The sequence below is a fragment of the Echinops telfairi genome, unplaced genomic scaffold (assembly GCF_000313985.2).
Source record: "Echinops telfairi isolate 266 unplaced genomic scaffold, ASM31398v2 ScPeMD7_443;HRSCAF=831, whole genome shotgun sequence".
Lineage (NCBI taxonomy): Eukaryota > Metazoa > Chordata > Mammalia > Afrosoricida > Tenrecidae > Echinops > Echinops telfairi.
The window spans coordinates 593,817-605,897 of record NW_022104341.1 but is presented as its reverse complement, the minus strand read 5'-3'; the positions used below and the strand labels follow the sequence as shown (position 1 = coordinate 605,897).

The 12,081-nt window shown below is 41.7% G+C and overlaps 1 protein-coding gene across 1 annotated transcript in view; it reads right to left on the bottom strand.

Moving 5' to 3' along the window:
• TRIM33 (tripartite motif containing 33) overlaps positions 1-12,081 on the bottom strand; it is a 133,253-nt gene that overhangs the window by 115,069 nt on the left and 6,103 nt on the right. The window contains exon 4 of the mRNA XM_004699512.2: positions 11,884-12,081. Coding sequence (XP_004699569.1) covers positions 11,884-12,081 — 198 coding nt within the window. The remainder of the gene's footprint in view (positions 1-11,883) is intronic.

Below are 12,081 nucleotides of genomic sequence, written 5' to 3'. Positions count from 1 at the left end.
GAGAAGGGCAGGGAAACTAGTAAAAGTAGCCTCCTCTTCCCAAGTGATGAGCAAGATCCAGTCCTGTGACTGTAAGGATCTGTGGGTCAGTCAGGCCAAGTGCACAGGTTCCTAATTATTTAGCCTTATTTTAGTGCCAGAAACAGTTGAAAACTTTCTCATGGTTCAAAGTTCAAAGCTCATCAAGTGAAAATGTCAGTTAAGAATTTTTGTTGCCATGTTTCAAAGCGTGAGAAATTTACGGAATATTAAATCGGGGTTTCAAAAATGGTGGCGCCCCAGCTAAAGATGGAGGCAGACGGCAGCATTGTGACTGCGTGGCTCTCCACAATCCCGACACTACGATCATCCAATCTTGTGCGGCAGGCTGTGCCTAAAGGGCTCTCCCAAGTCTCCCATCTCAGGGCTCACCTCAGAAGCCCCCTTTTTGGTTACCATGACCAATTGCCCACCTGGTAAAATTTTGTTCTGTTCCTGTTTCACTTCATCAGCCACGGAAGACGCGGTTCAAAGCACTACATTAAAGAGCAAGTAGGCGTTGTCTGTAAATTTGCAATTCAGAGACCACTTGCACTACAAACGGTACAACCAGAACAGAATTCATGAGAATGAGGTCACATTTTGAAAAATATAACCAGAATGACTTAATAATTTGTGAAGAGATTATTAAATGGGAATCTAACTTGCTGTGTAAACTTTCACCTTAAACACAGTAAAATATTAATGTAAAAAACTGGAATGCTACAAGAGCATAAAACTGAACTAGGATTAGCAACATTAATATTGGTAACATAAATTCAAAGATTTTTAACTCTCACAACGGCATATCTGGTGTCAAGCTACCCTATGGATGGAACGGTAGAATCGAATAAAGGCAACTCTTAAAATCCAAGAGCTTAAAAAAATAATCCAAGAGCTTAGATGATTTTTCCCCCTCGGTGACTCCTTTCTCAAGATGTACAAATGAGGAAGTCAGAGAATGAAGACACTGGAGCCCAAGCCTGTGAAAAGTAATTAAAACAAGATCTTCAGTTGATTGTGGTAATGATTGCACAACTTCAATATGATTGAACTATTCAATTGTACGATATGTGGATTCTGTGGCAATAAAACTTTAAGAAAAAGAGAAAAAAAGATCATCATGTAGCCAGTTTAAAGGTTCCACTCTCAGTTCAAAGGGTTCAAAATCAGGAAAAAGTTTTTTCTGCTGACAACTAATTACCCTAGGAACTTTTTTAAAAATTCACTGCCATCAAGTCAATGCGGACTAACAGTGACCCTATAGGGCAAGATAGAACTGTCCTAGTGATTTTCTGAGACTGTAACTCTTTACAGGGGTAGAAAGCCCAATCTTTCGCTGGTGGTTGTGAACTATGGACCTTGAGAGCCCAATGCGTGACCACTTTGCCACCAGGGGTTCTATAAGGGCAGTTAACTTATGTTACTGAGGAAGGGGCAACTCAAAAAGAGCAGTGAGATAGGTTGTACAATTCAAAATGGTGTGTCACTGAAGTATACGTGTAGAAACTTGAATTGGTGTGCTGTTTGCTGCCTATAGTCTCAATAACAAATACATTATTTTTTAAATTACCTTATTTCATCACACACAAGATTTAAGAATCAAGATTTCATAAAATAACTTTGAACAGTTTCATCAAAGGCAGGAAGTAAAACTTACTGTATTCCAACTCATAACAACTCTATAGGACCAAGTAGAATTTTCCCATAGTTTTCCTCGGCTATAACCTTTACAGAAGTAGATTGGATTGCCACAACTTTCTCCCACGAAACAACCAGTAGAATCGAACCACCAGCTAAGAGCCTACATAAATATTATGCCACTGGGGCTCCTTGGAAAGTGAAACTAGAGTAGGATTTTGTTTGCTTTTTATCTGTGTATGACTCTAAGAATGCATTTTTAGCGCAGTTTAAGCCCATTACCTTGATTTCTATGGAATTATGGAGCAATGGTAAGCATGTGGCCACCAAACCAAAAGGTTGGTGGTTCAAACCTACCCCCAGCATTGCCACAGCAGAAAGATTTGGCGATCTGCTCATGCAAGGAGTAATGCCTTGGATTACTGTGGGGCAGTTCCACTCTGCCATACTAAGTCACTATAAATCAGTCAATTCCATGGCGTGAACATCATCGTCTTGATGCTAAGTTACCAGCAGTTTTACCTACTATTTGCACCATTAATATGTCAGCACTGCAAACAAAGCAAATAATGAATCCATGTTATTATGAAAAGAGTTCTGTGAACCCTTGAAATTCTCAGAGGCAACGGCCCCCCTTCACTGGAGTCCTGTAGCTCACACTTGAGAATTCATGCATTAAGGTATTCTCACATTGGGTCCCATGAGAGGTATATAAATAAATACGCAATTAGATTTTCTTAACTAAAATTTTTGTGTACAGTTACCAATATAAAATAGATGACTTAAAATATTACATTTACACCAAAAAGTTTTAATAGGTATTTGGGGAAATTTGGACTTATCAGGAGTGCTGTACATTATTAGTTGTTAGAAGGCTCACTGCGTACCAGGTACAAACATTTTGCATACTGAATTCTCACAATCTAAGGTAAATATAACTTATAACCTTAACTTGCAGGTGGTAGATATGTGAAGTAATATATCTATAGTTATTCTAAGGGAAAGATTTGGCAGTCGGCTTCTGTAATTATTACAGTCTTGGAAACCCTATGGGGCAGTTTTACTCTGGCCTACAACCAAAAGCAATGCCACAAAGTTGTTAAAAAGCGTTTCCGTCTTCTTTGACACACCTTACTATGTAACTGGTTGTGATGTGAAACCATGTTTTCATTTTAAAAACTCTAGCTTGTTCCTGTCAAAGAAGACATTAGATGTAGTAGGGTATGGAAAGCCCCCAAAGAGATGAGCCACAGACAGAGACTGAAATGGCTCCCCGGTCTATGCACCTGGAGGCCCACCCAGGGTGGCTCACAATGCTATGGGAATCCAGATGTTCCTCACACTACATCCAGAGGTCTTCTCACCAGAGGACTGCAGCCACCTGAGATTTTTCACAACAAACTGAAAATTAAGAAATACTCAACACCCCCCCCCCTTTGTGGATATTTCCATCACACACATCCCCACAAACTTTATGATTGTGCAGATGGAACCATTTAGCAGATAAGCTCACAGAATTTTACCAAAAATGAACTCAACTCCTTCGTGTTACAGAACACCTGAAAAGCCTGCTTAGGTCCCTTGCCCAAGGTTGCATGGCGAATCCACAGCCAGACAAAAGCTTCACAAAGCTGGTTCCTACGCGGTGGAGGTTAAGTATCTCCTCACTTTCCCACTTCTCCAGCAGCTCCTGCCCAGTTTCCCTACTGGGTTCAAAAATTGCACTGCAAAATCTGGCTGATCTCACAGATAAGACATATTTGCAGTTAGACCGCTGAATAGGGTAAAGAATACAACTTCAGGAATAGCAAGTTATAATGGAAGAAGGATAAATGGAGCTCACAAACGAGAAAGCCAGGGGGAAGCACACAATAAGATCTAAAACAGTGGTTCTTAACCTTCCTAATGCCGTGACCCTTTAATACAGTATGTTGTGGTTACCCCCATCCATAAAATTATTCTCGTTGCTACCATCACTGTAATTTTGTTACTGTTAGGAATCGGATGATCCCTGTGAAAGGGTTGTTCAACCCCCCCAAAGGGGTCACGACCCATAGGTTGAGAACCACTGATCAAGGATCCTCCCCTTCATCAAAAGGGCAGTTCTAAACAAGCTCTACCTACACCGACACTGCTGGTTCTCCTCTCAATCTAGGCAGCTTTGCTCTGGGGTCCAAGGCTTTTATAGCTAACCTCAAGCCACAGGGCGAGGCCCTCATCATTAATTACAATGGGACCCTCCCCCCTTGCTATTACAAGGTGAGGACACCTTAGGACAGAGGGAGGCTTATTAATTACCAAGGAGGCACTTCTTGCCAATTACCAAGATAAGGTAATCCTTAGGGGTCATCCATTACTTATGGGAAATTCCCTTAGTTTTTTTTCCCCAAAAAATCAAGGGCAAAAAGCCACATAAGGGAACTCATTGTCCCATAATTGCAGAACCGATGCAATTTACTCCCAATTCAGTTCTCCCACTGTACCATGCTGTCCCAGGTATGCCCCGCTACACACAGCCTCTCCTTCAATAGTTCATTTCAGGGTTTGTTCAGCTGCATAAATACAATGACACATTATACATTTATACATATCTACTACTTATAGTAAATAGCTGTTTTGATGGTAGCTGAAATAGTATTCCCATTCAAGGGCGCCCCCACAAAAAAAATCACAATAGCACTTTTAAGGGGTCGCTGTTTAGATTTAACGATGTTTTTCAAATATGCCAACAGTAAATCAGTCTTTCTCTTCAAAATATTCCAATCCTTGTTTCTCAAAGTGTGGTAAGCATCACCTGCATCTTGTCACCTGAAGGACTTGTTAAAAATGCAGATACTTGGGTCAAACCCAAAACCAACTGAATCATCACTGAAGAAGCTCCCAAATAAGCAGTTGAAGAACCGATTTTGTTGGGTCTTATTCACAATCTACTTACTAATCACTCACTCTAGCTTAGTCTAGTCCAGTGGAAACAAGGCAAGTAAACATTTTAGATTTTAGATGTATGATAGGAAAAGAAAACCATTCTGAGGAGGGGACATTTGAACTCAGGTTGTCTTAGTGTCTATTGCTACAATAACAGAAATACAAGTGGGTGACTGCAAGAAACAGAAACTTATTTTCTCACAGTTTAGGAAGCTAAAAGTCTGAAGTCAGAGGATCAGTCAAAGGGGAAAAATTTCTCTCTGGTGGCTTTGCAGGAAGGGTTTTTTGTATCTTCAACGTCTATTCTGTAGCTCCACGGTGATCTCCATGTGGTCTGGCATCTATCTTCTTCCACCTTTACCTCTCATTGCTAGCTTAATTAATCTCATCTCAAAAGAAAATGATTTATGAATCCTGTCTTATTAACATTACAAAAATAATCCATTCCCCAAATGTGATGTTAACCACAGGTATAGAGGTCATGATTTACAATACATATTTGGGAGGGACAGGGACACACACACAACTCAATCCACAAAAAAGGCCTTCACTCACAAACACTGACTCTCAAAGTGTGCAGGAGAATCACGCAGAGGCCTTGTCAGAGGCTCAAGAATCTGCATTCCTAACAGCCCCTTGCAGAGCTGATGCTGCTCATGCAGGAGCCACACTTTGAGAACCAGTGTTTTCCAAAGTGGGCAATAAAGACCCTGGCGGGGTGGGGGTTGGGGGGCCTGGAACAATCCAGGGGAGGCTGCAAAAGCAGATATCTACATTTTATCCTGGTTTGGAGCTACAATACAAAAGTATTTTTGTCAGGAGGGCACAATATCCCACCCATCCACCCACCCCTTTTTCCTGAAAAGGGAAGATAAAATAGGCCAAATAAGTTTAGGAACATAGAGACTAAAGGAAATCGCTAGTGTGTTAGAGGAGCAGGGAAAGGGAAGAAAAAAAAAAAAGCTAGTGAGGTGGAAGAGTTCCATACTCCCTACTGCTGCAGAACAAGGTCTCTGGGGTGGGTGGTGTTAACAGTTACTTGTTCAGAATTCATGCAGCAGCGGCAGCAGAAAAGCAAGTCCTGGTGATCTGCTTCCATGAACATCACAATCAAGAAAACCCCATGGTGTCAAACATGAGTTATAATCAACTTCATTTGACAGCCACAAGCTAGGGTTTGGTTTTATCAGTACAGAACTATTTATGAAAGATGATCAATTAAACTACCAGTCATGGTTCTCCTAACCAGAAACTAAATCACAGGCTGATCACTAATACCTAAAATTGGTAAAGCATTTTCATGTTTTATTTGAATTGAGATTAAATGAAGGATGATTTGTTATATTTTAGAGATAAACTAAGAGATACACACATTATGAACTTCCTCTAAAGTGAAAATTATTTAAGTGGCAAAACTGTGACCCGAACTGTAAACGTAGTGTTCTTTCCAATATAGCAAGCTAACTTTTTAAAACTGCAAACTAAAAGGTATTTATTTGGATTGAATTGTGTGTTGCCCCCGTCTCCTAAGTATGTGTCAAACTTGGCTGGACCATGATTCTCAGTGGTTTGTCAGTTACATAATAATGACACCACCACCACCACCACCACCACCACCACCACCCCACATGATATGATCTGATGTGATGTGATAAACCAATCAAGGGTGATATGCAACATCTTAATCTTGTCACACTCCGATCTGATGTAGGGAGAATTTCCCTGGGTTGTGGTCTGCAATACCTTTTACCTTACAATAGAGTTAAAAGGAGAGAAGGCAGCAGAGAGAAAGGGACTTACTAGAAAGAAGAACCAGAAGAGCAATCAGACCCAGGTCTTTGGCACAGTGAAACTCCTAGAGCCTGGAAAGACTGACAAGTAGGACACTGCCCTAGAGCCAACTGGGAAAAAGTCTCCCTGGAGCTGCAACCCTAAATTCACACTTGGAGTCCCATAAACTGTGAAAGAATCAAGTTCTGTTCTTTAAAGCCCTGGTGGTGTCGTAGTTACGTGTTGGGCTGCTAACTGCAAGGGCAGTAGTTCAAAACCACCAGCCACTCCACTAGAGAAAGGCAGGGCCTTTCTACTCCAATAAAGCGTTAGTCTTGGAAACTCACTGGAGCAATCCTCTTTTGCCCTAGAGGGCCAGTATGAGTCAGCATCAATGAGATGGCAGAGAGTTTGGGTGTTTTGTTGTTTCTTTAAAGCCATCCACCTATGAGTAGACAAGAGGCGGGGGGGGGGGTTCTGGCTTTCAGAAAGTTCAGATAATTCCATTATCTTTTGATTCCATTTTTCCACAAACTTTTGACACTCCTTTATATAGATGTTGACACTGACAGATTCTTTTCCAGTTTCTTGATTCCTAGCCTAAAAACACGGTGGCTTCGAGACCAAGCTTGTTACAGTTGTTAGTTAGAAAACAACATTACCTAAGATTATCAAGGGACACCAGTCCCTGGAGAAGAAAGGGCATCATGTTTGGTAAAGGGGCATTAAAAAAAAAAAGGAAGGCCCTCAAGGATATGGACTGACACAGTGGCTGCAACAAGGGGCTAAAGCCTAGGAACAAACAGACCTGGGCAGTGTTTCTGCTGTAACAGGGTTGCTATGAGTCACAACTGCCTCAATGGCACCTAACAACAAAAATTCAAAAAGCAAAGATGTCACTTTGAGGACTAAGGTGTGTCTGACTCAAGCCTGGGTATTTTCAATCCTCTCAGATGCACATGAAAGCTAGACAATGAACAAGGAACAAAGAATTGATGCCTTTGAATTATGATGGTGTTAGAGAATATTTAATACACCATAGGCTTCAGATGATCAAACAATCTGTCTTGGAAGCTCACCCTGCCCTATAAGGTCACTATGGATCGAACGCAACTCAATGGCACCTAACTACAATCATAACCTCCACTGTATCAACCAAACTCCATTTTCAAATTGTTTCCACAAGCTTCTCACCTAATCCAGGTTCTCACAGGAATACTGAGTCCCAGGTGTCTTATTAGACTGGAGCCATGAGCAGTTATCCTTCATACACCTATTATCTCTCCTCCTAATCTTAATCTGATGTCAACCCATATGATCCCAAAAATACTTCAAACTCAAACATCCCAAATAAAAATGTACTACCCACCAGCCCCTACCCCCTCAACACACACACTCTTACTTTTGTGCCAGAATTCCTTAATTACATTAATAAAAACAAACATAAAACACAAACTCACTGCCATAAAGCTGATGTTGACTCATAGCGATCCTATAGAACAGGGTAGAACTGCCCCAGTGAATTTCCAAGACTGTAACTCTTTACAGAAGTAGAAAGCTCAGACTTTCTCCCACTGGCAGAAATCACCTACCTCCTTGGGGACCGCAGCCCAAAGCATAACCACTATGCCACCAGGGCTCCTTATTTACATTAATAGCACTCAAAAAGCTCAAAACAAAACTCACTGCCTTCAAGTCAATACTGACTCATAACAACCAGATAGGCAGGGTAGAACTGTTGAGTTTCCCCTGAGTTTCCAAGATTGGCAACTCTGCATGGGAGTAGAGAGCCTCATCTCCTGAGGAGCAGCTGGTAGTCCTTGGGGTTAGCAGCTCAACACATGAAGACTAAACCACAAGGGCTCCTTTTAATAGCACTTCCCCCCACCAAACGAAAACCCTTTATCATCCAAGACTTGTCTCCCTCATAGCAATGCCAATGCTCTTCTACCTCCATTCCTATGGCCACTTACAATGTGCTAACAATAATAAACTAGCTGTCACTTCACTGACTGCTATGAACTAATCACTTAAAGGAGAACTCTGGTGGCACAGTGGTTAAGTACTAGGACTACTAAACAAAAGGTCAGTGGTTCAAACCCCACCAGCAACTTGGGGGCAGAATGATGTGGCATTCTGCTTCTATAGAGTGCAGTCATTATAGGATTCAATTGTATATGTCAAGGATATCCCAGTAAAAATACTTTTTTTTTTTTTTAAGAGTATATAGCCTTGAAGGCCTGTAACACTGTTCTACTCTATCCTACACAGTTGCTAGGATCAAAATCTGAATTTAAAGGCACCAGATACCAGTCACTTTACACATTTCAACTCATTTCATTCTCAATAATCCTATAAGACAGATGCTTTTCTTCCAGTTTTACAAAGGAGAAAACTGGAGCTAAGATAAAATAATCTATCCAAGTCATAAGTAAGAAACAGCATAGTAAACCTTCAAACTAAAGAATAGTCCATATTTATCTCTAGTCTCCAAAATACTTCTTTTACATGCTATGAGTAGGGAATCAACTCAGTAGCACTAGGCTTGGGTTTTTAATTGTGTGTTTGTTTCTTTACAGGCTAATTTCAACCCTTTACTATCCATTCCAAATGCTGGTTTCTCCCTTAGATTACAGTCAGGATTCTCCTAACTTTTCCCATAAATCAGCAATAAAGCCCACCCTAAATTGTGTCAATCTATTTATTGTCTCAAGAAAGAAAGATGAGACTTTCTATGGTCTTGGAAACCCACAGGGGCAGTTCTACTCTGTCCTGTGGGCTCAATATTGATTTGGAATCGATTGACAGCAGTGAGTGAGTGATTTAGTGTCTACAGGTCCCTGATTGGCATAAATGGTTTGCTCTCAACTAACTTACTAATTGAAAGCTTAGTCATTGGAACCCACACATTGGCATCACGGACATAGTCCCAGGTAATGTTCTCAGAGGGATTACAGCAAAAAGGCATCATTTTCCCACCCCTCCCACCCCCCCCAAAAAATATTCTAATTGCAGGAAGGAGTAGAAAACATAGACAAATGAAACTGGGGAACCCAGGGTTCAGGAAGGGGGAAGAGCACTGTTGTATTAAGGAGATTACAACCAATATCACAAAACATGTTAAATAGGAAACTAATTTGCTTTGTAAACTTTCACCCAAACCACAACAAAAGTTAAAAAAAAGATCAAGCACACTGAACACTAATCACAGATTATGAAAGGGCATCATATACTAAGGAAGTTAAACTCAAAACTCTACCAAACTCACTGCCATTAAGTGGACTCAAGAAAGAAAAGACCAAAACAGTAACAGAAAATGAAAGCCCAAACTCATTACCATCAAGCCTATGCCAACTCATAGAAGACTCCAAAAACTTACTCTTCGTTGTATAAAGGTACCTACATCAAATGAAAGAAATAAAGTAAAAGAACTGAACAGAAAATTTAAAAGGGCAGTTGGAGACAATGTGTTATGTAATGTCCAAAGGACTACAAATCAGAAAACCAAAAGGTAAAGTTGAAAACTGAAGGAAAAAAAATTCAAGCTTTGAGTAGCTGTACTGAAGGATTCTATGTACAAGTTATTGAATGAGGCAAGGAGCATTGAAAGATGAAAGGAATACATAGAGTCACTATTAATATTAATAGGTTCAACTATATCAGAAGGTAGCATACGATGAAGAACCAATAGTACTGTTGGAATAAATTCAGTTGCACTAAAGGTATTGGGAAAACAAGGCTCTAGAACTGACTCCCAATTGAGAAGTTTCAACAAATTGATACAATGTTGGAAGTACTCACTGGTCTACTCCAGGTAAATTGTAAGACAGCTACCTGGCCAACCACACATATGCCCATTCCAGAGAAAGGTGATCCAGAAGAATGCAGAACATATGAAGGAATATCATTAATACGAAAAGCCAGTAAAATTCCCTGTAAGAAATACTATGGACAACTACATCCTGTTCTATAAGGCGTTCAAACTGACCAGACACCACACAACAGCTGATATGTTACTTAATTTACAAACTGCATATAAAATAAACTTCAACTTAGTAAAAAAAATAAATAAAAATTTGCAACCAAGAAAACCCCAAGGAGAAGGTCTACTTTTTAATACAAGCAGTTGTTATGAGTTGTCATCAAGTGTTCCTTTATTGTCTACTTAACTCACTGGCACAATATTTATAGTTTTCACATCAGAAATATTCTGGTTAGCCCAGGACTTCAAACCAGTTCGTTTTGGTTCTACAACTGTTGAAAATTTGCATTTCTACTTAAGATATACTGAATCTGAAACTTCATTTTAGCAATATCCCCAAATGAATTTCATGTATATGTAATCATCACCTGGGGCTCTATAAGAATCATCTGGGGATCTTGTTATAAAATGTAGTTTCTGATTCAGTATATGTGTTAATCCAGAACCTCATGGAGAATTACAATAAGAAGCCTTTCCACAGGGCAGGAATTTTTGACTCAAATTCACAACCGATCTAGCAGCAGCCCATCAATCCAATCTAATTTCTACCAGTCACTTGACACAGCCTTTAGCTCCAGGAATATGGACACATACAGGAATATGGACACATACCTTGAACACACCTTCTAACCTTTCAAAAAACCTACACAGGGGTTTTCTCTTGAAGCTGCCCACCTTACCAGTACCTCAACCACCGCCACAAACAGCAAGTCACAAAATCTGCTCCCCCTATTAGACTAGGAATGAGCTCCACCTCCAATCTATATTTCAATCCTAGCACTACGCCTGAAACACTAGAAGCTCAATAATGTACTGACAGAAATTCACGCTCAGCTCCCCCCGAACTCCCATTGCTTTCAAAGCTCATTTCTCCTTCACTCCCAAACCTTTGGATTTTTCCCTCTCAAACTTCCAGGCTCCTTCCTCACGGCTCCATTCCCATGCCCACTTACAAATTAGTTCCTACTAATAACAAACTAGCTGTCATTTCTTTAGTTAAGTACTCATCTTACCCATTTTACTTCATTTCATTCTCTCAGTAACCCTATTCGGCAGGCAGTCCTCCTTGCCAATGTCATCTCAAAATTACTTTCGAAGAGAATACCCTCTCTTGGACCCAAGCTCTCCTATGTGCCCTTCCTTCTCCTCTATTTAATTCTAGTCCTCTCGTCCCTCCGGGGACCCTACCACCCAAAACGCTTCTCTCGCAAGCTGTTTCGCGAGACCTCTACGCTCATAGATCGGATCCGAAGCAGCGCCAGCGGAGTCCACGCCTTCCCGGCCCGTGTCCACACATCACAAACCTCGCTCGCGGCCGGGGTCCCCTCCCCCGTCTCTCACAGCCGGCACCCCTCCCTGCACTCTCCCCGCATCTCTCGCGGTCCAGCCCCTCTGCAAACCTTCCCGAAGGTCGAGTCTTTCACCCTTCGGACCCCTCCGGGTTGTGCCGATCCGAGCAGCCCGGGACCCGAGCACCTCCGTCCCCAGATCCTCCTCGGCTCCGCAAATCTCCTGCGGCCCAGACGTGGGGCAGGCCTCCCGCTCACCTTGCTGGATGTCGCCGTTGCTGACCCCCGGGATGGGCACGTTGAGCTGGCGCTCGGGCTCGGGCAGGCAGCGCAGGCAGAAGGAGTGGAGACAGGGCAGCAGCTTGGGCTCCGCCTCACGCCGGCTCTGCAAGCTCTGCTGACACACGGCGCAGGTGTCCAGGAGGGAGGCTGGCGGTGCAGGCGGCGGCCCGGCCG